General features: G+C 44.6%; 1 protein-coding gene across 2 annotated transcripts in view; it reads left to right on the top strand.

The window, feature by feature from the left end:
- POU2F3 (POU class 2 homeobox 3) overlaps positions 1 to 25,733 on the top strand; it is a 44,466-nt gene extending 18,733 nt beyond the window's left edge. The window contains exons 5-14 of one of the 2 annotated variants that reach the window (XM_075035034.1): positions 11,666 to 11,770; positions 13,337 to 13,439; positions 16,687 to 16,769; positions 16,921 to 17,103; positions 17,498 to 17,639; positions 18,570 to 18,706; positions 20,001 to 20,162; positions 21,764 to 21,830; positions 22,420 to 22,552; positions 23,511 to 25,733. In XM_075035034.1, coding sequence (XP_074891135.1) covers positions 11,666 to 11,770; positions 13,337 to 13,439; positions 16,687 to 16,769; positions 16,921 to 17,103; positions 17,498 to 17,639; positions 18,570 to 18,706; positions 20,001 to 20,162; positions 21,764 to 21,830; positions 22,420 to 22,552; positions 23,511 to 23,550 — 1,155 coding nt within the window. In that variant the 3' untranslated portion in view covers positions 23,551 to 25,733. The remainder of the gene's footprint in view (positions 1 to 11,665; positions 11,771 to 13,336; positions 13,440 to 16,686; positions 16,770 to 16,920; positions 17,104 to 17,497; positions 17,640 to 18,569; positions 18,707 to 20,000; positions 20,163 to 21,763; positions 21,831 to 22,419; positions 22,553 to 23,510) is intronic. The other variant, XM_075035035.1, reaches the window with a different exon arrangement.
- The last annotated feature ends 551 nt before the right edge of the window (positions 25,734 to 26,284 follow it).

Genomic DNA, 26,284 nt, shown 5'->3' with positions numbered 1-26,284 from the left:
TTATAGTTATTGTTGTTATTATTTTAAAGGAGCATGAGCCCAAATGCACACGGGTCATACACTCACATTTCAGGTTGACCTCAGTTATTGGTGAATTCATCTTCAATTCAGCAAATAGATTTCAAATGACAAGAAAAAGGAAGAAGGGAGGTATGGAAATATCAAAGTGTTTTCATGTAAAATCAGGTGCTGAGCTCTTTCATTAGGGGTGGAGGTTGGTGGGTTTTTTAATTTTGGTTTGGGGTTTGAGGTTGGTTTTGGGTGGCTTTTTTTTTTTTTTTTTTTTTTTTGTTACCTTGCAATTCAAGTTTTCAAACTGAAGCCAGAGAAGTATGATTTGAAACCCAACTCCAAACTGAATGCAAGAGCTGCTGAGCTCTCTTTGACTTTATTTGGAGTGCTGGGCGCTAATCACTTTGAAGATCATAAATCTCACATCATTTAAGCCTCTCCCCCAGTCTTTGTAGATGGCCTACATTTCAGGTCTGTTTCCCTCCCATGTTATGCTCCAGGCGGGAAGAGAAGGGTGGAGTGACCTGGTTAGACCCCTTGCTTGCCTACCAATTCCCTGCTGTGGCTGCTCTCACCCTGAAAATGGGGAGGAGGGAAACTCTTGCGGAGTTTGAGGTTTTCTCGCAGTTTGTGGGTCAGCCCTGCACTTTATGAGAAAGCTGCCTTCTGATCCCTCAACCTATTTGGCAAACATTTCTTCCCCCCTCCCCTCTTCAAACTCTCCTCCCACCTGGATGCAACAGTAATTTGTATGTGAATGAGAGGGGAAAGGGTGTGTATGGAAAAAGAAGCATCTTCTGCCTTGCCTATCTGGTTTGGCTTTTTATTTAGTGAATCTAATGCTGGTTGTTTCCTGTTTATATCAAGGGAAATGCAAAGAGACAGTAATAAACTTTCACCTTCAGTGCTGGCAACCTGGATAGGGACATCTGCTTCTTGATGGTTTGGGATTGTATCCAAAGTGTGTCAGGGACAGAACTGAGTAACTCGGCGAATGTGGCTTGAGAGTCTTGCCATGAAAGGGCATTGAGTGGGACCAGGAAAAGGTCTGACCGAAAGTGTTGAAATCAGAACTTTACCTCGCTGTAATGTGGTGATCCTCACCAGGTGATGCTGCTGTGGTCTTACCAGGTCTTGTTTGGTTTATTTCTCCATTGGTACACGGAGCGTTCAGCTTTTAAGGAAATACTGCATTGTTTGGTTTTGTGGATCGCTCTGAAGAGAGCTGTTCTAGACAGGCAGGTAATTCACCCTGTGTCTGGAGTTAACCCCTGAGATAACATTGCCTTCTGGAATACACACATGGAGCTGATGGTTTTGGGAGACGACAGGGCTTGTGTGCATGGTGTGAGTGTTGTAGCCCAGCACATAGTGCTGTGCGTCGGTCTGCAGCTGGAGGAGGAAAATACACAGAGGCTGAATCGCTGATTTCTTTTCCATCAGGAAAGTGATGCGTAGGACCATGTCATCTGTTGGTCCTTGTATCAATGCAGTCTCTGAGTGCCAGGGAGGAATGAAGGCTCAGATCTCCTCTCCTTCCAGAGGAGGCAATGAGAGGTCCTTTCCAAGCCCCTTCATGCTCTCACGCACTGAGCTGCACTCCAGTGCTGAGAGAGAATATGCCTCTTTTGAAATAAAGCTGAATGGTTATATGTTACTAGTGCTTAGAAAAGGAAAAAAGGTTGTAGGTTACCAGCCAGGAAAGGATTAGCAGGATCTGCATGTGCTCTAGTAGGATCTGCATGTGCTCTGTATCCAAATATGTCATGCAGTTTCATTCCAGCAGAAGGCTCTAACCCTTGCAGACAGGCTGTCATTTGTTTAATGATAATGACAGGTTTGTTATTTGTATCAACGTAAAAGTGATCCTGCCGTGAGACTTTACAATATTTAAGACAGACAAGCAGGCACTAGCGTACTCGAGCAGCCTAGGGCTCAGCACAGCTTGAATTTTCCTGTTCATTCTTTACTGCTATTACTTTCTTTTCTTTGGTTTACACCAATCAGGGGGTATAATAAGGATATATATTTCTTTCCAACAGGCTTCTTAGAAATAGGATCTTGGGATGGATTTACCTCGGAAAAGGAGGTAGCTTGGAGATGTATTGCTGGGGCAGGAGAGATCTTCAGAACATAAAGGGAAGCATCCAGAACAAAATAAGGAAATAAGATATGAAATTGAAGTGGCCTCGTATTTCATATGCACATTAGCTCAGCACTTACATTTGCACACCAGGTTGCACACATGGCTGTTTTGACTGTTGCACATGACTGTAAGGGACACGTTTCAAAATCCCTCTCTTCCAGTGGTCAGTCAGCATTAAATAATTCAGCTGCTTAAGATTCCCAGTCAGTATGACCCGAGTAGACTTTTTTTGGCCAGTTGAGTGTGTCTGGTAGTATATCGTGAAAGAGCGGTGAGGGACAGGGTCCATTGAAAAATTCCTCCCTTCCAAAACCAGGTGAAGGATCTTGTGTGTTACTGCCCTACTCTCTACGAGAGGTGCCACAGGGGTTCCCCTCCCTCAGGACCTCCTTATCTAACTCATCTCCCTGCCCTGTTCATATCTGACAGAGTCATTGTCCAAGAGAACTTTAATTTTTGAAGGTTTATGTGGGGTTTTCAACAGTTGTTTTGAGGTAATAGAGTGAGTTGTCTCTGGTCTTCACAGCTGATGTCCTGTAGACACGTGATATGAGAAATTAAAGTGGGCAAACTGCATCTGAGATGTAAAATCACTGGTGGCTCTTTTTCAGTGCCATTAATAACACTCTGACCTTGTTTGGTACTTTCCACCCACACGTCTGAAGGTACTTTGCTAATGAATTTAGCATCCCGGTGCCTTTGGAAGGTAAGGTAGGGAGGTGTTTAACCCTGTCTTACAGGTGAGGCAGACACAGACTGACTACCTGGCTTTTGCCAAAGATGCTGAGCACCGTGATTGCAGTTGAAATCAATGGATGCTTTATAGGACAGTTGCCTGTGGACATTGAGGTGAATTGTAATCCAGGGACCTGCTCCCTGGCAGAGCTGGGATACGGACTCCGATTCTCTGATTCATAGTCTTGTGCTCAACCACAGACAAGTTCTTCCTCCCCTCCATCCTTTTGAAGGTGGAAAGAAGGGCCTAGCTTACTAGGTAGTTTGTTATTAATATCTGGGATGCAAAACTCCCTGCAGATTTAATTTTGCTCAATCAGGGCTTCCCTCCCCCCAGGGATGTCTCTCATAGTTTTTCATTCCACTTTGTGTTCCCACCTCCCCCTAATCTCATGTGTTCCCTGTATGTCATTTCTGTTCCTGCTTGGCTTTTCCCTGTGGGTAGTTCAGGTTTCAGTCTGCCCTCCAGATTTCCATCCCAGTCCTGTTTTGCCCTCCTCTCAAGGGGAGGTTCACATCCTGCTTCCTTCTCCCCTCTGGGGATCAATTCAGATTTCACTCTCTCTTCTTCTCTGCATTGCCCCAGGGTATCAGCCTAAGTCTTGCATCTGCTTTTCATCTCTTGAGCCTTCACTAACTGGAAATCAACCCGGCTGTCCGTATCTGCTTTGACTGACACTGGATCTAAGCTGAACACTACTTTGGCCTTTCCCTTTTGAAGTTTCCTTGCTCTGTCCTAGGGATAGACTGATTGCATAAATTTGTATGTGTGCACTGGTTCTTCATTGAAATGCAGCCCTTTGGGAAAGCATCAGAGAAAGCCCTGTCTTGAGGGAAAGTCCTCTGTTGCTATATATGGCACTGTTTTGCTTAGGACAGATATGTAGAGGAACCTCTTCTTCAAGCTAGTTTTGTTCTGGCGCCTTGCAGAGGCCCTTAGATGAGATTGTTGGGAATGAACTCCGAAACAGGCCAGTGAGTCTCTGGGGAAGCTTATGAGGAAAAGGGAGATGGAAGTAGGAGGAAGGATTTGGCCTCTTTGAATTTTTTCTCAAGAGGTGGACTGAAACCACTGAATTAATTTTATGTGAGTCAATAACAATTGACAACAACCCAGCATCGCTTCAGACTTGGCTGGATTATATCTATTCCTTAAGATCCAGCTGCAGTCCATTCACAAGCTCCTGCTTTCCTGCTCCAGGCTTCTAAAGAGCAACATATATTTATAAGGTATTTCCTATGCTTGTTGCCTTGGTCCACTGGCAATATATCTTGTACAGCTGTTTCAAAGCTGTCTTAGAGATGAGAGAGAAAGAGATAGGGCTTTGTGCAAATTCCCTGCTCCAACTGGGCTCCTATCATCCTTTGGGAAATATTTTCTAGGCTCATAGGTGACAAGCCCTAGTTTCATGGACCTGTCTAAAGGGACATAACGATTGTTTCCACAATAGAAACTAAGCTCAAGGCATGGTTGTCACTGTCAAACCACTATTTAGGTTGCCCGGCACCTTTTAAGCGGTGAGTTGCACGAACTGCTGTGCATGGATATGACTCTTTTGCCTACTAGAGAATGGCTCATCCGTAATAAGGAGAGGACTCAGAATTCTTGAAGGCCTTTCATCTGGTGAGCTCCAAGAATTCAATCAAAAGCCTGCACCACCCAGCAAGGGTGGGGCCCTACACCCATTTTGCAGAAGGGCAAGTCATAGCATAAAAAGGTGAAGGCGATGGGGTTTCAAGCAAGGCCTCTAATTTTGGAAGCCTGACATCAGAGTGCACTTTCTATCTTCCCAGAGGTGCTGATCTGCTAGCGCTCCATGTGAAAGCAGTGGGCTGAACTGGGGCTGCTCAGCCCCTCAGGAGTCAGACTTCGGGTTTATTCTAGCAAGGAACCCTCTTGCCCTGCTTCCCCAACATATCGAAGTTGCCCAGAGCCGCAGAGTTGGGAGCAGAGAAGTGGCTCTGAGCTCCCCCTTCCCCTCAATCGCTAGACTCGATTCCCTCCACCCAAAATGAAAAACTGTGTGATACTCTCCAGCAAAGTTGATCTTTCTCACTCTCCCTTTCTTTTTTAATTATATTACTTGTGTGTATTTAATGCAATCCCTCTAGCTGCTCTTCTTGTGTCCCAGTTCCCTGGGGCGCAGCAACTGGTGCCAAAACTACCATGAACCAATCAGAGAAACCTGCAGAGCTGGGATGGAGCCAGCCCCAGTCACGGGAGCCGTCTGATTCCAAGTTAATTCCTTTCAAATGTGGGATGTGCTGGAAAGTGCCTTGCTACTGAGGGCTACCAGTGCCATGACTCGCTAGGTGGACACTGCTCTGCCCTCCTCGTGGATGACTGATCCGGGGACATCGCTACTGTACAGCAGGGAGGCAGTGCCAGGTATTTAGATGGTTTGTGACCGGTTGGCAGCCAGAGGGCATGGAGAATCCAGAACAATCACAGTTTGCTCCCCTAGACAAGAGATCCATGGAAAGGGGAAATTTTTCATGCAGGGAATTTGGCGAACAGTTAAGGGTCTGCTTCTAGCCCCACAAAAGCCCAATAAGGCAACTTTGCTGCTGACTTCAACAGGAGCATGATTAGGCTCCAGGGAACCTGTGTGAGCATGCAAGAGGGCATGGGACAAGCCATGAAGCCTGGCGTGTGTGAAATCGGATTGATAAGGAAAGGGGCAGGGATGCAGCCCAGAGTGGGAGCAGAGAAGATAAGCACAAAGGTGTAGGCAGAGGTGGAGTTCTGGAGAGCTTTGGAAGTTGGGCAAGTGAAATTGAGAGAGATGCAGGGAGCAGTGCTGCGATGCATGAGAAGGTTGGGGCAGAAGGGCAGGACCTCTGGGCTGAGGATGGCTAGGGAGGAAGAGTCAGGGAGAGTCCTGGAATGGAGACGTGAGAGAAATCACAGCCTTAATGGTGGTGAAATTGTTTTCTGTGCTTCATTTGGAGGTTTTCACCATTCTGACCAAGAAAATGGCATCTTCCCCTCCCCCTTTTTTAAATACTTCCAATTTGGCATGTCCACAGACCTTGGCAGAGAAGGTGCCACGTGCCCGAGTACCAACAAACAGTAAAAGTGAAAATGCTGTAAGTGGTTGCTTTTCAGTATCTTTTTGCCAGTTCTGTGCTCGCTGAACACAGATCACCTTCCAAAAGCACTAGCTAGCTTCTGTGCTTCTGAAGCTCTTGCAGAGGCTGCAGTATCTAATGTGAAAAGCAGCCCTTCATCAGGATGTGCCTCCCTGAGCAGGCGCTGGGCCATTCAGGGCAGGTGCTCTTCCCACCTCTCATTTTGGTTCTCCACTCTCTTGCCCAGCGCCTGCTTTTGAAGCCTCCTGTGCTACACGTGATCATTTTGAGGTTTATTGTTCAGCACAGAGGAGAGGGGTGACTTCTTTCTTTTTCCTGTTCTTTGTTTAAAAGCAAAAACGCTAGGGACGTGCTGTATCAGAAAGCTTGTGAATGCAAAGCTGAGTGTGGTTCTGTTTGTTTTCTTTTCTGAAGCATGTAGCTCAGTTATTCTTAAAGTTTTGATTTCCCACCCCCATTTTTACTACAGCTAAGGCACAACTATTAACATCCTGAGCTGAAACTCAGAGGATAAAGCATATCAGATCAGGCCTCAATTAATAAACTCAAAAGCCTCGTGTAGCTGTGATGCAGGTGTTTTGAGGTTAGGGATTACATTTTAATTTTTCAGTGTGCTGTCATTGCTGAGTTTTAAGATGTAGTCTGTTAGGCTTTCAGCGTGGGATTAACTCCCCTTTCGTCACGCTGACAGCCTCTGAAAAATCCCACCCTTCAGTGTGAAAGGATATCAAATGTTATAGGGTGAATATCGTTGCATTGACATAAGGGTTTTCTGCTTTCTTCCTGGGTGTCTGTTAAGCCTTGCCGTACGTGCAGGATAGTACATGTGGAAATAGTAATTGCAAGCCCATTATTGTTATTGCTATAATTTATTATTAGTGTGTTTTTTATTTTATGGTGCCCACGTGTGCAGGTAATTCACAGAGAAGTACACTTACGCCATTGGAAGGTGGGAAGTCTTAGTTAACTGCAATAGCCTCGGATCCAGTTTTGGTACCTGTTTCTATCATAAAACTTCCTCCCTTGACTTCAGGCAAATCACTTTGGGGCCGCTTCAGACAGCCCCGTTGTATTGAATAGCGCTTTGGGAGTGATTCAGCCGTGGAAGAACCATGCTGTTTGTTTCCAGCGAGGGGCAACTGGTTCAGACCCTCTTAAGTCTGTGTGCACTTGACCCTCTTCTATCCAGTGAAACAGCCTTACCACTCCACGGAGTGGAGGGAGGGATACGAGTAAGTCAAACTCTTAAACAGCTGTGATTTGCTGACTATGAGATAAGCCAGATACGAAGGCAGATAAATATCTGTTTCAAAGAGGTTACCGTCTAAATAGAAACTACACAACAAATACGATTGTATTCTACCTTACAATAATGACCACAGTTCCTGCCTAATAAGTGATACTGGAGAAGGCTGACATGGCTTTAACGGCCTCACTCTGGCAGGATACGGAGAGCACTTATCTAGATTTGGGGAAAGCATCCGAGGCTCTGGGTGCTGAATCAGTCAGTGGGTCCCACCTTTGCAAAGAGGATGACGGAGCGGTGCTTACATTACATCAGAAGTGCTCATCAAAAGGAGGTGGCTTGGGGCAGCGTTCAGGCTGCCTGCTTTGGTGTCTGAGAGACGAGGAAGACCAATTCAGATTACCGGTGAGCGGTGACCCGAAGCTGCGCTTATACGAGGAGGGCTGCAGCCAGAGTCCTGCCCAGCCAACGGGATTCGGCTGTCAGTCCATTGAATCAAATGTGGGTCTGTCGGCCTGTCTGTTGGAAGGGTATGGCCTTCCACGCGGCGAAATCAGAGCTGCTAAGGTGAATCTTTCCAACTTCCTCATGTAAGGCTGGCTTTTTACAGCTTTGCAGTATGTCTGCAGGATGTTTTCATGAGCCGAATGTTTGCCAAAAGTTCACAGATCAGTTACAAAACAGATGTACTTTTTTTTTTCTCCCCTTCTTCCTACTGGTAAGGAAGAGTTTGTGCAGTAATTGCAGGCAGGTTGGGAGATGTTTTCTTCATAATTCTCCTTCTTATGAAATGTTTATGAAACACCTTCCACAAATCGGTTACGCAAGCAAGCTGAAGAGCTTTGATCATTTTCCATCGCCCTCAATATGTTTCTTAGTTTGTTTTGCTTTTTGTTTTTGTTTTCAGGCCAGAGATAGGTAAGAAACAATTCATCATCCTTGGCCAGGCCCAGCAGACGTGCTAGCCAACTGAGGAAAGGACTCTCTTTCCATCCAGTCACCCTTCCTGTGTTTTTCATTCTGATTGCTTGGGGGCAGCTGACCCTATTTTAAGGCTGTGAAAACATCCACTTGAGATTTGCAAGTGCGATTCCTTTCCTATCCCGGAGAAGCCCTGGGTCGCTCGACGTACGGGTGCCGCCACCTGCCGTTACCTCCTCCGGAGGAGCTGGGAGCTGCTCCCAGCCCTGCCCGCAGACTCCCCTGAGCCCAAGGGAAGAAGGTGCCTGGAGATTCACAGCTGGCAACCCAGGCTCCGCGCCTCTCCCTAGCTCTCGGGGAGCAGGAGGTGTCTGCGGTGCGTTACTTGCTCCTGCTGGTTTACAAGTTCGTTTTTCCTTGGACAGTGTTATTTCCCCAAGTCAGATTCAATGGGAAGAAACTTGGGTTTGCTCTCAACGGCTTCTTGTTCCCCATTCCCCGCCTGGCCTGATCCTCATGTAAAACCAAGGTCCTGAAGAACCACGGTGGGATCTGGTCCTGGTATTACCTAAATCACTGTTGCTCACTTGCAGCGTTTCAGCAGGGTTCTTCTCATCAAGGACCTACATGAGGCGATTCTGTGATAATTTCAACCTTCTTTTGGTTCCTTAAAGGAACCTTTTCTCATATTTGTAGAAAATGCCTGCAAATATGAGTCAGATGCACTGGGAAAGGAGAAGGCAACTCCTCCCCTTGTTTTAGTAATTTGAAATTTACATTATTTTAAGGGAGTCTCATGATATTGAGTGGCCTCGCCCACAATGTGTGTGGTTTTTTGGGGTTTTCGGGTTTGGTTTTTTTAATGTACAGTTGGTAATACTGCCGGTTTAGCCAGGGAAAAAATGAAGGTGCAGGATTTGCATAAACCATCCCAAAAGTTTTGGATATACCCTGAACTCTTGCTAATGAACAATTAGCCAGCTGCAGGCCTGTTGGGGAGAGGAAGAGGAGGGAGAGGTAAATTTGAGCCTAAACCCAATGAAAATAGGTGCAGGGGAGAAGGATTTGTCAAGAACACCCAGGTTCCCGCCCACTGCGCAGGAGGGAGCCAGAGAATTCCAGGGACGGGGGAAGGAGCAGTGGGAGATGTTGTTGTTTTTAAATCGGGAACCGGTCCTTTGCCAAACCCACCTCCCGTTCTCATATTGTGCGATGCCGGGATACAGCTACACACCCCTTTCACCCTGGAACGCTTCCAAATCATTCCGCTTGGCAGCTGTAAAAATTGATTTCAGTTTGGAAATGGCTTGTGCTTCTTCAACACTCCACTCTTATTGGGATCATAACTTAGGCGGGATCAAGTGCCTTGTTCTCTAGGACGCGGATAACTTTTCTTTTTGGGACTGTTCAGACTTGGATGACTGCATTGTGTGAGGCAGACACACATGAATTGCAAGCAGGGGTAATTTATTTTTTTTATTTATTTTTTTCTTTTTGGCTCGAATGACTTCTTTTTAATGCACCCTCAGAAAGAAAAACGTGCATAAAACCATTTGCCTGCAATGACTGGATGGCTCAGGGGTAACGGTGTATTCTCCTGAGCCTTTCGTCTAACATTTAATAACTTAGACACTATCCGCATTGATAGTGATCAAGAAGAACTTTCCATCTGATTTTTTTCGCCAGGTTAAGAGGGATGATCATGCCAACCTGAAAGGTAGGAAAGAACTGGAATTCGTAGCATGTATAACTCTTGTTGCAAAGAGCTAGCATTATTGCAAAACTAGTTTCGGCAGTGTCCAGAGCTATAGTTGTAATGAAAGGAGATGTTGTAATTCTCTTCCCTCTGCGTAGTACCTTCCAAAATGCAGAGGTTAACGTTACAGGGCCAGCTCCCTGCATTGCAGCTGCGAGCCTCTTGTGATCACATTTTGTCCTTTGCTCCTGCGGAGATTTGTGTATTCGTTTGCTTTAGTCAAATTGAAATAAAACCTCCCTCAACCAAAAATAGTCGCTTGGGCCAGTTTTTAAAAGCTGAATTTCTTGTCCCCCTCTGCTGGTAGGAGGTTGTATGACCTAAAGTCCACATCAGCACTGCAAAACCCCGGCAAATGCAACCCTGCTTGTCTTCTGGGAGATGTTGGGCTTGAGTAATTTGATGGGAAATAGTGAGGTTCAGCCCTAGTAGTAAGAGTGAATCTGCAATGTGGAGCCCGTGGACGGGGTTTTCAAGACCTTTCCTTTCTGGTGTCCTCTTGGTTTTTCCAGTTTGTGGAAACTGGAGCCTCTTCTTGCACTGGAAAGGCTTAGATGAGGAATGGGACTCGTGAACCTTGTTCCACGCATTCTCAGGCTTAGGAAAGTGTGACCTTCACTTTGGAAATTGTTTGCTTGGATCTTTTCTTAAGGAAAACGTGTTCTAAGAACTCTATATGTCTTTTCTGTCTCCTGTGCATGGCATCTGCACATAGACACTCCTCATACAGTTTTCAGGAATTAACCTAAAAACTTCTAAAATCTCCCCAACCAGGTCCCATCTCTCCTGTCCCAGTCAGCCTTACCTTCAGCTAGTACGAAGTGATGTATCGGGTTGTTTGTTTGTTTGTTTTAAATTAAGTAGCAGCAATGTTAGAAATTAACATGGAGACTACGGAATAAACCAGAAACAAGGATTGAGTTCTGGTCCCTGGGTAAATTCTTCTCTTAAGAACGTGGACTCAGAAATAATGATTTTTTTTTTTTAATTTTTTTTTTTTTTTGTAGACAGAAATATTTCTTGACCATTAAAGTAGGTCAAAATGACCACTGGGTGAAGGGCTGACACCTGTGAAGTTTTCCAGTTCTTTTTCCACAGCTTTTTCTAGCTAAGGAAGCAGATTTTTCCTTGCTAGACCAGTACAATTTCTTGTTGCTTTCTGGTAGAAGCTGAGCAAATATGTTTGGTGCCTGGGGTGCTGCATTTTCAAGTCTGGAAGATTACACTGCTTTTTGATGTCTTTTACTTCATGACCTTTCCTTTCCCATCCCCTTGTACCGTTCTCTGCTACCTGCAGAACAAAATGAGAGGCTATCTATAGCCAACCCTGCCATCGGGCTGTGAGTCGTGATCTGTAAAGAATTGCTTCATGTCTTCCTTATAACTCCACAAAATGTCTCAGTATTTTGTCTGAGGAAAGTATTCACATGCTTTAAACCTTGCTAAGTCACTGGAACTTCGTTACTTCCTAAAGTGTTTTAATTAATGCGTTTTGATTGAGCAAACTGCAAGCCTCTCCTTGGCTTGGCAGAGCAGGAAAACGATGTCCATGTCACAAACTGCAGAGCAGAAGTGGGGAACGACTATGCCTTTCTACAAAGCCAGGGATGGAAGCAGCGAGTCCTGACCTCTAACTTTTCTCTGAAAGGAACCCCTTCCCGATGCCTTCCAGCCTCTCAGACTCCTAGCTGCCCCACACCTCCTGCATCCCCTTGTCTCTGCTCCCTAATGCTACAATTACTTTGCTCTTTTTCAGATTAAAACCGAAGACCTCAGCGACTCCTTGCAGTCTACAATCCCCTCTAGGTCAGGTCACCTTGTGCAGGGATCATCAATGATGCCCGGAAGCCAAATCGCAGGGGTAAGTGACTTCGCTGCTTCGGGGATCCAGAAGTCTGAAATGGCGCTGGTTAGTGAACCTCCAGAGAAGAGGCTGGTTTTGAGACACTTGCCAAATTACATATGCCTTTTGACAGTGGCAAAAGGAGACTTGAGGGTATGATGGACACTAAATTGGAGAAGCGAATGTGTGTTGGCAAAAGTCAGCTTCCTCCTCAGCCTCTTCCTTCTCTCCAGAAAAGGGTTCAAAGGTAGGCTGGACACGTACTTGGAAGAGATTTCTTTTGAGGGTTTACTAAGTAGGCAAACCACACCATGCTCAGGAAACCCCTTGAATTGAAAATAATTGGAGGCTGAGACAACACCAAGGGGAAGTGTTAGATATGCTTGCCCTGGTCTTCCTCTTTCATGAATGTCTGGTTAATGTCATTGTGGAGATAGGATTCTAGGCTAGATTAACTCTTGTTCTGAACCAGTATAGCCATTCTTGAATATGTTGCCTCAAATTGATTTATGCCAGGGAAGAAATTCATTCCTTGAGGGAATTTTTTTTTTTCCTAAGGTAAAAAATTGGAGTTTAGCACTTAACTCTTGTTAAATTCTAGTGGGAATTAGATGCCAGAAGGCCACACAGCTGCTCAGTAATCTCTTCCCTCATTCTTTCACGGGTATTCAGATCTCTTACACAATTCTGGGACTGTTCAATTTCCCCAAAGCTTCAAAATTTTTCTTGAGAAGCTTGAAGAGCTCATCTTATTAAGTAATGAGTTCCTTTAAAAACGTACTTCTTCTGAAGTTGGTCTTATTGGGGCATTATTTTTGTGGGGGTCTATCCCAAGCAAACGCAAACTCTTATCCCCTAATCCCAACAAAGGACCTGGGGCTGAGACCCCAGTAATGTGAAAGAGCACTAGGATGTAATCCACATCTCTCAATACCTATTGCCTGCTCTGCTCAATGCAGGATGGGGAACTCGTCACAGCTACATGGCAAAGAACAGGAAACATTTTCAGATCTGGGCATTGTGTCTATTGCAATGCATTTGCTGTTGGTGCAGAGAATCAGGTGCTGTTGAGCATTGCTCCTTTCCCGTCTCAGCACACGGCTGGCTGGGAAATCAGCCCTCTGTGGAAAATAGGCTTTCAGTGTTCGTGAGATGGGACAGTTAGCTGCACTTTCCTGTGTAATTTTAGGGAGTTCACTCTCTGAAAATACATTATCTGGAAGAAACTGAAATCCGAGAGGTTTCACTGTTACTTCTAACAACAAGGTTTTGATTGCCAGTGCCTCAAAAATGTCATTTTCAAGGATTAACGTTTTCAGATAAAAGTAGACAACTCTCCATGTGGATGTCTGTATGTTCACAGAATTCTTCTTATACAGCTAAAAACTTCAGATCCTGGAGTTCCTCTGGACCTGTAGCTCTCCAGTGCACGAATTACACAGATCTGGTGTGTTGGCAGTTAAATGAAAAGTGTGAATGGGGTCGAGGACAGTATAAAAGAGCAGGGAATCTTTATAGGAGAGGGGTGCTGTGTGATGAGCAGGCATCTCTGAGTTTTGTTGTTCCCTTTGCTTTTCCCCGTAGGATATGAGCTCTCTTCACACTCTGCAGCAGCTTGTATTGCTTCCCGGTCATATGCAGTCAGTGCCCCAGTTTCTTCTGTCTCAATCTCAGGCCGGGCAACAAGGTAAGAGCAATAAAAGCAGAAAGGGGCATTGTTATAAGCAGATACATATCTAGGAAAAAACCTCCCTTCTTGCGACTGGTGCTTTTAATCTAGTCTGTTAGGTTTTCCCAGCATGATGGTGTCTGTTCCCCTGCTGCGTTTTCCCCCTGTGCTGGTTCCCACACCCGGGCTGATCCCGTAAGCATGTAGCTCCTCCGGGAAGGGTCCAGTTCCATCGATGCTCCTGGCACCTGTGGCTTGTGTGCGCTAAGAGTGCCACCTTGGGGCCAGTCTTTGCAGGCTTGGTGGGCATCCCACCTCTGGAAGTCAGGAGAGCATCTGGCTGGCTTTCAGCAAAGCAGCGAGGAGCCTGCTCCTTGGGGAGCAGTTGCAGCCTGCCTGTGCCCCCAGCTTCGCTGGGTTAGCGCTCCTCCTTTCTTCCAGAAAACTGAGGAGAGGTTGAGTTGATCTCTCTAAGTCCCTTAGAGGGAGAGTAAATCGAGGGAAGGAGCTGAGCTGCTCTGGTGGAAGGACGATGCTGGCACTAGAACAAACAGGTCTAACCGAGCCAGGGGCAACCCGGGGATGAGAGCTGAGAGGTGTGGAGTTGCCAGTGGTTGTTCCCAAATCTCGCTGCAAGCCATGGGGCAGGAGAGGACAGGAGGTCTAACTACTTCTGAAACACAGTGTAATCAGCTCTGTGAAAGGGATGAAAGGACTGAGGACTGAACCGAGTGCTCGAGAAAGTCCCTGTGTTTCTATTTTTACTGCCGATATTTTTTATGGCATTTCTCCAACAATGGGGATACAGGCACACCATTGATGAAGTTTTATGCTGCTTGTGGACAGACAAATGTAGGCTTTGATCCATAACCTGACAGATGCAAAGGGACTTGGGTCCTTTGCTCACATTCTTGACTTATTCCAGCACAGAGGTCCTTCAGTATGAACCAAAATTCAGAATTAAAACCTTAAAATCTCTGCAGCTTGAATGCACGGGTGCATATTACTCCAAAAGAAAACCTGTATTGTAGGCAAGTAGGAAACCTACTTCTCATTCACAGTATGTAAACTCCTCTCTGCCAAATAATGTTGAGTGATGTATACAGACAGTACTTGATGTATATTTACCAACAATCTAGAATTTAGTTTGTTTGAAATGGCAGGGTCAGGGTAATCTATTGCTTACTGCCTGCTTTTATTCACGTATGATAGGAAACACATTATACTGCAAAACAGAACTTGCTTCCTTTTATAGAGTTAGAGTTTCTTCTGTCAAGTGTCTTCCTTTGGCAGCTATAACCCCTCCAACAGATGGCCACTTGTTTGGCCATGACCCCTTTTGGTTCCAGACTTGACAAAGACTGGATGTTCTGGCCAGTAGCTGGCTTTTTGTGTGAAAGCACTTCCATTCAAATAGATGATTGCCAAGTTTTACTGGTCCTTTGACGTGTGTGTGCACAGCCACTGGGGAGTGAAAGGGAAGGCACAGATTGTTTTTATGGAACTGTTTGATACAGATACAGGTGGAGCGTTCTTCATACCAAAGAGATGCATGAAATATTCCTGAAGGTTGTCCCTTGGGCTGTCGTGTGAACACCCGCAATGTTTCCTGAGTTCTGGCTGATGGCTACATCAGTTAATGGATTTCATGGCCGAAGGGAGCTGGCTGTGGGCTTAACCTTTCCAAGAGGACATGCGTTTTCATTTGGGTTTTGCATTTTAAAGCTGTTTTTAAACCAGAGAAGTTGCCAGGTCTGATTCATTATGCCCTGATGTGATTCATTGTGCAGCCCTTCAAACAGCTAATGCTGGCACACTTGAATAAGGGGGTGAGAGCTCTGTGCCGTAAAGGTGGAAACAAGCAGCCAGGTAGATGCTGGGAATACTGTCAGCCAGAATATTCCTGCTGAAGTCTTCATCTTACGAAAACACAGCCTCAATCTCATCAGCTGTCAAACCAGTGATTCCTGAATCCAGTCCATAATTTTCATTTGAGCTAGAGCTCAGCTTTCGCAAAGGTGTTCAATCATGATTTTAAAGACTCCAAATGACAGAGCATCCACCATGTCCCTAGGCAAGCCATTCCAGTGATTAATTACCTTCACTGTTAAAAATGTGCACCTCATTACCAGCCTGCATTTGAAATTCAAAGTTGTTCCAGCATTAGAGAAGGCTTATTGAAACACCAATCTAAATAAATAAATGGGATCCTGCACATTCAGATCTAAATTTAAAAAGGAAAGACAGAAAGAGAGAGAGGGGGGGAGTGATTGATTCTGGACATGATCTTTTTTTCCTTTTTTTTAGCAGAAGTCCATAAATTTCTATAGTTTTCCCTATCTTTGTCAGTTACAATCAATAGAATATATTGACTGTTTCAAGAAGGGTTATAAATCCTCACTAAATTCTATAGGCTTCATCCACAACAGACTTGAAGAACCTAACTAAATTTCTAGGGAACTACACTGCTTTGGTTGCTACTTAATCCTTTAGGACATTCCCTGTAAGAGATATAGGTTTGTACTTGGCAGTTTGTCAACTAAACAATTACGCAGTCTCCATAAATACTAGTTTTTGTTAGTTTTATAGATTTTCTTTCTTTTTTCCTTTCATCATTTTGTGTCAGTTTATATATTCCAAAAGAAATTCAATTTATTTGAAATACAGTAAGGTAGAAAAGAAAGGGTCAGATGGCTTCAAAATGACACTTCAAAATGAAAAGTATAGTAGAAAGCAGCAAGTGGGCAGGCTCATGAGATTAACTGTAGGATCAGGATTTTTTTAACAAGATCAAGTGGCTGAAAGTTCCAGTCAGAAAAGCTTATATTGGAAATAAGATGCACATTTTTTTAACAGCTACAATGACTAAGCACTACGAGAGATCACCACTAAGGATGTAATAAATTCTCTGCTGCTTGGCATCTAAAATCAAAGTTAGATGTCTATGTAGAATGTCTGTGCCCTAGTTCAGCCTTAGCTTAATGAGCTACACACAGGGATCAGTGGATGAGATATTTTACCCATATCATTATTGTAATAATTCCCTTCAGGCTAAAAAGCCATGAAAAGAACCTTTCCTTTCTTGTAATCCAACTCAGAGCCATCCACAGTTGTAATGGCTGAAATTCTCCTATTTTGAACAAGAGCTAACTAACGTTTTCCATTCAGAGTTTCATGAGCCTTTCCTGTGCAGAGTGATGCTCAGCTGCCTAGGTGCTGATGAAGGAGCTGATCTGATCAGATATATCTCTTTTTCTTTCCTCAGCTTTGCAGCCAAACCTCCTCTCCTTCCCCCAGCAACAGGGCAGCCTTCTCCTCTCGCAGCCGGGACCCAGCCTGGCATCACAGGTAACTTGCCTCAACATACAGTCCAACATACAGTCCCACCCTGACAAGCACCCATCCACAAAAGCGCTGCTTCTCTAAGGGCAAATGCCAGAGAAAATTGTGTACTTTTCTATTGTTGTGACTGTACGCATCTTTTTTGTTGTTTTAACAGGCTGTGGGCCGTTCTGGACTCCCTGGCTCATCGGTTGAACCCCACCTGGACGTACCCCAGCATTTGCAAGTGGCAAAGCACCTAACTCCTTCAGGAGCATCTGAGGAACCCAGTGACCTGGAGGAGCTGGAAAAGTTTGCTAAGACTTTCAAACAAAGGCGAATCAAACTGGGGTTCACGCAGGTGAGCAGCCTCCCCAGTGGGAAGAGTGGTGTCACTTGTGATGTGGACATGTTAGACTGGGGGAGTTTGTGGCAGAGACATGGATGGAGGAAGGGCTGGATTAGATACAGTTTGGCTTTCTTTGGAGCATCCCCTTCTGAACACATGAAGAGACAAACCATTCCTTACCTTCCTTCATTACCATGACCTCTTTATCTGCACCTTCTCCGATACGCAAAGGCTCAGGGGTGCGGGGCAGATTCCCGTTGTGGGAAGAGAAGTCACTTTCTCTGGAAGGCAGGTCATGGAAACAAGGCTGGACCTACTCTGAAAGCAACCTGAGAGGTGGTCTGACTGCAGGAAGCTGTGAGGGGGTTTTCTGAGCTCATGTTGTGATTTGGATCTTCTCTGGCAGGGTGACGTTGGACTTGCCATGGGGAAGCTCTATGGCAATGATTTCAGCCAGACCACCATTTCCCGCTTTGAGGCTCTCAACCTGAGCTTTAAGAATATGTGCAAGCTCAAACCCCTGCTGGAGAAGTGGCTGAGTGATGCAGGTAGGTGACATTACATGCAGAAATGCCACCAGTCTTGGCCAGGACAAGAAGATTCATACAGGAACCTCCAATAAAAGCCAGCAAAATCGGAGCTGGAGCTAAGACCTCTCAGATCCGTGGCTGGGCTAGTAACACACTCCTTTCCTCTGCGGCTCACACAGCAGGTTGCATAGCAGCCTAGATATCACACCACATCTGCCCTTTCTCTCTGGCAATATGGGATTCACATTGCAATTTGGTGTCAGGGGCAGTCCCTTCCTGCATCGCCTCTTGCTCTGTTGCATGGCCTGCGGCAAATCACTGGGCTAGTCCATTCAGACCCTCCCTGTGTAAACAGGAAAGAATAGAAGGGGACTCCTTCCAAAGTGCTCGGAGATCAGCCCATGAAAAAGAAGACATAACTGCAAGGGGAATCCCCAACAGCAGCCGGGATTGGGCTCGTGTCCTCTGCTGGCTGCAGACCGCTGTAGGAATGGCCTTAGTCTCATGTGCTTCACCCAGCCCTTTAGGTGTTGGATGTTTGACCAATTTATCATGTCAGGAGCTGTCTCAGCTACATAAGGCCTGATCCCAGTGGTGTAAGTCAACATCTTTAACTGTGTGAAATTAAAAAATTCGAAAATGTGTGGTCCCAATCAGAGCAGGCTGGAAATCAAGCTGGAAAAAGGAAAAAAAAAAGTGTTGATGTGGTGGCTTGACCCAATACAGTTGATTGATTAAAATTTTAGCACTCATATTTCTTTCCTGATTCGGACAAGATCATTGGTGGATTTGGGACTGTTGAAGCAATTTTAATCACAATCAGAAGGATCCATAATGTAGGAACATTTTACTTATTTTAGGAGGTGCCATAGTTGCTAGAAAGGATCTAGGAATGAAAATAACTCATTATCTTCTTGAATATCTCTTTTTCCCTTCCTCTTTCCCCAGAATCTGCTCCTTTGGATTCTTCCATGAGCACTCCGAATTCGTACCCCTCAGTGAATGAGATGTTTGGACGGAAAAGAAAGAAGCGAACCAGCATTGAGACCAACATTCGCTCCACGCTGGAGAAAAGATTTCAAGATGTGAGGGGAAAATCTTTCAATGTGTTGTGAACTGAGTTTGGCATTTGCTAGGTCACAGTCTGAGTTTGGCATTTGCTAGGTCACAGTAGCACCGAATCCTCAAAAAGAGATCTCTCTTTTTGTTTGTTTTGGTAGCACGTTAGAAAATGCTTGCAGGGGTTAACAGGAAAAGTGTCAAAAACAAATAATCAGACCTAATTATTTCCTTGGCAAATGTTGTTTTAAAGGAAATACAATTTCATCGCCACACCTCCCCATTATTGTCCACTGAGCAGTGCCCTAGCCAAAGCTGATCTCCTGCAACCACCTCTTCTCTTTGCAAGCTGTAGATGTGTGTCACGGGAACTGTATGGCCATGGTGCAGCACGGAAACGGATTCCCCATTAAGCAGGTCTTGTGAGACCACAGAACCAGTTGCTCCAGATATTGCTGCTGAATCATTTCAGAATTGGAGCCTTTTACTTTTTAATGATCAAGATTTTCAAGAAAAATCGCTACAGAGAGCAAAAAGAGCTTAAAATCTGTAGGACTGAACTGTGCATTGAAAATTTTTCATCAAAACCATTTTTGACCAGCCCTCATTTTTTCTTGGTTTCTCCCTCATATCTGATCATATAAAAATTTCCTCCTAAGACTGTTAATGAGAACAAAAGACAGTCATTGTCAGATCATTATGGGCACCTCATTTTTAGCTACTGTGAGGCATTCTTTGTAATGGGAAAAGTGTCTTGGCATCTCTGTGCTAGGTATTCTTGGCCCACAAGTCTCCAACTCGGATCAAAACCCATAGAGCTAAATGCAGTCAAATGCACCAGAAAAAAGTGACTCAGAAGAAAGGTTAGGTGCTATTATTTCCTTTTATAAATGAAGGATGGAGAAAGATAAGAAATGGCTTTTCTGAGGATGGTGCAGGTAGGCGTACAAACAGCACTCAGAGCTTGTGTGTCCTGGGTTGCGATAAGACCACCAGTCATTAGCTTCCCCCCAAGCAATGATTTAGGGTGCTGTTAAGATCAAAGAGTGTGGTGCTTTATGCAATAACAGGGCCAGATACTGTGACTCATCCCCCACTGATTCCATGAGACTTGATGTTGAATCAGAGGCACTCTCTGGTTCACAGAATATAATCTCTCAAACAAATATTTACCCTTTGTCTTAGAAGCAAATTTTCTCCTCCCCAGTTTACAGTCAATGCCACCCTTGTCCTCTGCCTTTCCAACAGCAGAAGCATACATTGATGCTGAAAGCTACAGGTCTTTCGGGCTTTCTTTAACCTCCTGCCCTTTCTCAGCAGAACCCCAAGCCCAGTTCAGAGGAGATATCCTTGATAGCAGAGCAGCTCTCCATGGAAAAGGAGGTGGTTCGGGTCTGGTTCTGCAACCGGCGCCAGAAGGAAAAACGGATCAGCTGCCCGATGCCATCCCCCATCAAATCACCTATCTACAATTCCAGACTGGTGAGAGACTCTGGATTAAGGAGTTCTACATGCCATCCCAGACAAGAAGGGAATAGGGTGGGGGGGATGCAGCAGGGTTTGCTGGAAAAGGACAGGACATTTCCTTGTACACACAAGTCCCCAAGTTGCCGGCAAGCCCACTCCACAGTCCAGTGGGGGACTATACCTGCAGGAGTGTGCAGAGAAGCAGCCGGGCTAGCCGCGGATGGGGCGTATATTCAACATCCCAAATTAAATGGAATCTCACGTTCGCATTTACAGAACACTTATTTTTAGTATATTAATGAAAACAATAGAAAGAAAATACAAGTTTCCTAGAAGGTACAGGTCAGTTTAACTGTAGGATAATTTATTCAAATAAGGGTGCTATCCCCAAATCTTTCACCCTAAAATTGGTAAATAAAAGCTTTCCAAAGTTAATGGAGGAGGAATCAGCATTCCATGGAATGAGAATTACATCCACTTATGTCAATTTAGTTGCTAACTCTGAAACCTAATGGTAACCATTTACGTATCAGTTTGTTGTTTTACATCTGTGCAGAAAGGCAGAATACACTTCAGTAGAGCCAGCTGTCGTTCTCTCATGTGGTACATTCACATTTTGGCAAGTGTATTTTCATTGCCAGGAAGGATGAGGAAAAAAGAAACCATCGTGAGAGTTGGTGGAACCGTGTCCTTGTAATTTACTGTCTGTTGCTACTGGGGATAACAAGCTACTATCGCATTTCTGCTAGTTAGTAGTTGCTTAGTTGCTTCCACCTATAAAAGTGGCAGGAACCTCCCTACGGTGTTATTAGTGCTGGAGCACACGCAAGTGGGAGGGAGAGTATGTATTCGCAAGCAATATTTTATCTTGAAATCTTCTGGGTTTTGGAATTATCCATCAGAAGGCAGGAAAACATCACAAGAAGTTTGACCGCTTGTTGCGCAACACATTTGGTCTACAGTCACAAACACAAAATGCTGCTTGCAAGCCATGAATTTTTAAAGCAGTAGCTTTGGTGAATAGTTTTCCTGTGAATGTGTTGTACAAAGTATGCCTTTGCTCATCAGTCATTCTGAACAACGTGTTGCCTGTAGTTAAAGTATCATGATGGAACAACAAATGCCCCAGGCTTGCTTTGATTGCAGCCACCAAATTACTAATTGTCACCTGAGAATTCTCACCCACCAAGAACTCTGTAAAGGAAAAGGGATTATCTGTGCCCAAGACCAGAGTGAGCTGGGAAGTTTCTGTCTGGGAACATCCAGTCTGAAACATCCAAAGGGCAGTGGCTCCTACCACCTGTATCTCAGGACTTCCAGAATGTTTGGCTTGCGTTTGATAATTTCAGGCTTTCCCATAGCTGATCCATAAATTTAGACCTATGTAGAGAGTGTCAAGCACATGTAATACTCATTCTGGTTTCTTTCCATGGCCCTGGATTTGGGAATGGTGCTTCTACACTAGACTATGAATAGAAATATCTGTGGGAGCCTCAGATGTAGATAAGTCTGCCTGGGAGCCAGCACACTCTGAACAGAATGTGAAAGGAGTGGCATTTTGTGATGTATACCCTCATAGTGCCAACTGCTTACTGTTTGCTTCTGTTTCTCTCTAGGTCTCTACCTCAGGGTCCTTGGGGCCCCTTTCTGTCAATCCAGTGCACAGCACCATGCCTGGGACTGGTAAGCCTTGAGAAACCTGCCTCACCATTCCTTCCCTCCTTCCTCTGCTCTTGCTCTCTGACTACTTGGTTCCTAGGTCACATTTGCAGACCACTCTTAATAAGATCTTTGGGTTTGGCCAGGGAAAGTATCCCCACATAACTAGTGTACAAGGGGTAAGAACAGCAGAGTCTTTCTCTCGACTGCAACGAAGACATAGAAAGCTTCCTGGGCACGATAACATTCCCAGGATAATCCTAGGCAAATTTTACTGCGGTGTTTAGGTTTGGGAGCCAGGCATACCTAGAAGCCAAACAAGAGGAGTGCTTGGGGGTAGGTTACCGCATTTCTTCAGCAGAACATTGTGAGACCTCCTTCGAAAAGTGCAATTCACAGTAATAGAAACCAAGTGCTGCTACAAAGAGCGCAGTCCTGGAGACCCTCACCTGCTCTGTGGCTGGCGCACAGATTCTGCCTTGCTGCTGCAGGGCAGACAGTGAGTCAGGTGAACAACAGGGTGGGTACAAGATATAGTGGAATTGTTTGGGCCTGGGCTGTCCTTGGCAGGAAAAGGAGATCCCAGTCTTATTCAGCTTTCTCTGCTACACAGTAACATCATCGTGTTCCCCAGGGAATTCCAGCAGGCCCTCGTCCCCTGGCAGTGCACTCCATGCCAGCAGCCCCGGCACAGCCCAGAGCAACTCCAAAGCTGCAATGAACTCTTCCAGTTTCAACTCTTCAGGGTAAGGCGGGGGGGCCCAGCTTGCTCCTTGGCAAGGGCATTGGAGGGTTTGGGAGAAAAGCATTTGGACCTTGAAGAAGAATGTGCAAGCCCTTAGAGACTCCAGCAATGTGGAGCTACGTGGTGGCACGTTCTTACATGAAGCTTCATATCTAACTCAAAGCTTCTTGGGATATGGCTATTTCTCTGCTTGAAGACAAATAGTAAAGCAAGTTTTGCCTGAAAAATTGTGCTGGTTAAAAAAAAAGGTAAAAAAAACCCCAAACCCAAACAACAAAAACCTGAAGAGAAACACAGCCATAAGGACTGTCCTAAACTAACTCCTTGTGTGGATAAAGCAGAGGAAGGCTTATTTTGCTGTTTCTGCTTGGATAACCAACCCCCTCCACAGCCGGTTTTCTTTCCTGCAGTGCCACCCAGAGAGCTCTGCTGCAGAGTAACTATTCCACAGTGGCAGATGAAACAAGAACAAAAATTTTCCTCTGCCCTGCCTTTAGATGCTACAAAAGCATTAAGCCACACATATGGGCTCAGAGCCCTTCTGGTTATGTCACTGGACATGCCTCTGCCACAGTCTGTGCTGCTCAGGCCAATCTGCCATTGTAGTGTCTGCCACACCGCATCAAGGATGCTGTGTTAGTAGGAAGGCAACAGAGAGCAGAGGGCGTTACCCACAGCTCCTGGGCTTTCTGAGTCATGGATCATCCTGTGCAGTGAATCAGACCTCCTCTTACATGGAGGAAGTCCAACAGCCAGGTAGTATGTGAAAACACGAGCAATATGGAAGATGTTGCTTAGAAAGACAGGGGGTTTGCTATGAGCTTCCTCTAGGAGGAAAGGATCATTTGCTGGCTGCCAGGCCAAAGTAATGTTACAAACAGAGTAATAATGATTTTCATTTCAAGGGAAACAGTTAACAACATGGCAATTGCAGCTCTTATTCCCTATGTTGCAAACAGATCTTGGTACCGATGGAATCAACCTACCTACCTCCACTGAGACGACTCCTCCATCATGCGTAAAAGGAGCTCTGACTTCTAGCTATGGACCAGCTTCTCTAGGAACAATGCTTGGGGCAACATCTGGTGTTCCGGTGCCTTCAAAATGCTGCCAAATGAAGGTCTTGTTTAAGGGAACCCACAGCAGCAGAACTCTCCAGGGACTTAAACTGCAGCTGACCTTTCCCAAGGATTCTCAATGCCAACAGTGACATTATAATATTCTTCCAGGCATTCACTTCAAGAACGAGCCCTTGCTTAGCACTATTAGCATGAAACACTGCCCTCTGCTTGCAAATCTCTGCATTCACACTGGATTGCCTGTCAATCTCTAATCTGGAAGGATTTCTGTGTCAGGACCCTCTTTTCCCCTCACTCATTTCAGACCTTCCCATAAGAAGGGTCTATCATGCTGTTACTATCACGCACACATACCGTAAACCCCCAAACTGAGCCGAGGTTACCCAGTTCATTTCACAAGAGACCTGTGTCTAGATGTGAGCCTTGGTTTTCAATAGACTTTCAAGGTCAATGGCACTGTGCTTTATCCACTACCAAACTTGCTTTGCTTTGAGCCATTCTGCTGTTTCTAAAGGTGCTTTTTTTTTTCTTTTTTTTTTTTTTTTTTTTAAGTAAGTATTTTAGAGCCTTCTTATTTTTTCCTTTTAAAAAAATTGTTGTCTTTTGCAAAATTTGTGTCCAGGTCTTGTTATTGTTCACAGCTGGCCTCACTGCCCCACTGGAGGATGTCACTGTTTGAAAACCTTGGGTGAACTTCTGACTCCATTGAACACAAAAGCAGTTTGTGTTTATTTGATGGGATAAGGATTAGTCTTGACCTTCCCTTCTTTCTTTTATTCATCCTTTGGGTTTTATCTGATACCAAATGAAAGCAACCTCTCTGGAGTAGAGGTGTGCATGTGTTCTGGTCTTTCCTGAATTGTAAGTAATGTAGCTTGCCTGTTCTCTGCAGCATGTTCTTTTGTTGTATTGGTCAGGTGTGAATCTTGAGGTTTGTGTGCACAAGTGTTTCTTAATTTCATGAGATGCCAGAGTGTAGGAAACTTCAACATTCACAGCATATCACCAGGGAAATTGTTGTCACTTTGCAACTCTCCACTTGAACAGAGGTAGATATTTAATTTTGTTAAAGTAGACTTGAGTAGTACAAATTCCTGGTCAGGTTGTCTATGGGTACAAGTAATTAATTCAGTGGAACTAGAGTAAATGAGTGTCTGGTTCACAGATTGTAAATAGACATTTTTGAGTAGTAGTCTTTTTTTTCTGATGGCTTTTTTTTTTTTTTTTTTTGGTAAATGTGAGCTTTTTTTTTTTTTAAAAAAAAAGTAAAAATAATCCTTTGTCACTTCTGGGGAAAAAAAAAATTAGATCTGTTTCTTCTTATCCTACTCATCCAGTCCTGTGTGATGAATTATTGCTAAATGGGAGTCTGTGGACCTGAAGATTTTATCAGCTACCTTCACAACAAGTATTGAGCCCTACATGCCCCTTGTATATAGAACTGCATTTGTTGCTTTGAGTGAGGTTTTGTTATAGAAGCAGACATTGATAATAATGAGACAGGACTAGAAAAGATAAGGTAACGTTTCTTGAAAAATGGAAATTAAGAAAAATATTTCTTTTAAAAAAATACTAAAGTAAGCTTTTTCAAAATGTTCTAACACAAAAAAGGGAGAAAGTGTATTTCTGTTTCCTAGATTCCCCACCGCCAGTCATTTACCTCTAACTGAAACACTTTCATCATATCTGTTTTTCAGTGGAAACATTAAAATTAAATGAAACATTTTTTTTCCCCCCCAAAAAATCTGTTGTGATTTAAAAAACATTTTATGCTGGGAAAGCAAGAAATGTAGATGGGAAGTATTCTAACTCTCCTGATTGCTATGGCCCTTCTTTCTGCCATTAATTAAATTTTCTTACATGCTTGGAGGGTTGATTTCAAGCCTTGTTCTCCACTGCTTTCCAACTATATTTAGAGATGTGAAATGAATTATTTGAATATAATCACTCTAAAGCTAAGCTGTGACAGGTTTGGTACAGCTGCGCGGGTGGGTTTTTTTGGCAGATTTCCTAAGGTTCCCATTACTGTCTCTAACAGGGATTTCCCTGCAAGAACTGTCTTCTACAGCTAGAGTGACAGGAATTAAACATGGCAGCTTTTTCTATGGTGTATCTTCATCACAGGATTCTTGAGGAAAAAACAAATTCTCCTCCAGCCAAGAGAATGATACTACAAGAGTATTTTAAAACAACCGTGCTACACCAACTGCATTTCAACTCAGCTAGTTGTTCACTGGGTCAGCTGCAGGGACGGATCATGCCAACGTGCCCTCCCTGCGTGAACTTACCCCTGCCATTTGCCTCCATGGGATTGCTTATAATGATGGGCTCTCAAAACGAGCTAAAGCAAGTGCTGCAGACAGAGTAATCGCTGCTCAGCTCCCCTCCAGCGCTGCCTCTGTCCTGCTGGAAAAGCCTGCGTGATCACTGCCCAACATTAATAGCGGAAGATCTCTAGAAATGAATGCACTCACGTGTACACAACCAGGGACTGGTTTTTATTCGCACACAAGATCTTTGCTACCAGAGAGAGAATTGGGGTTGATATGAAATTTAAGTGTTTTGCCTGATTCATTTCCATTAACTTCACATAAGCAGATGAGTTAAACTGGCTGGGAGGCTGGTGGGGTGAGACTAAGGGAACTGTACTAAAA

The sequence above is a fragment of the Buteo buteo genome, chromosome 9, assembly GCF_964188355.1.
Source record: "Buteo buteo chromosome 9, bButBut1.hap1.1, whole genome shotgun sequence".
In the NCBI taxonomy this organism is placed as follows: domain Eukaryota; kingdom Metazoa; phylum Chordata; class Aves; order Accipitriformes; family Accipitridae; genus Buteo; species Buteo buteo.
This window is presented reverse-complemented; position numbering and strand designations above follow the sequence as displayed.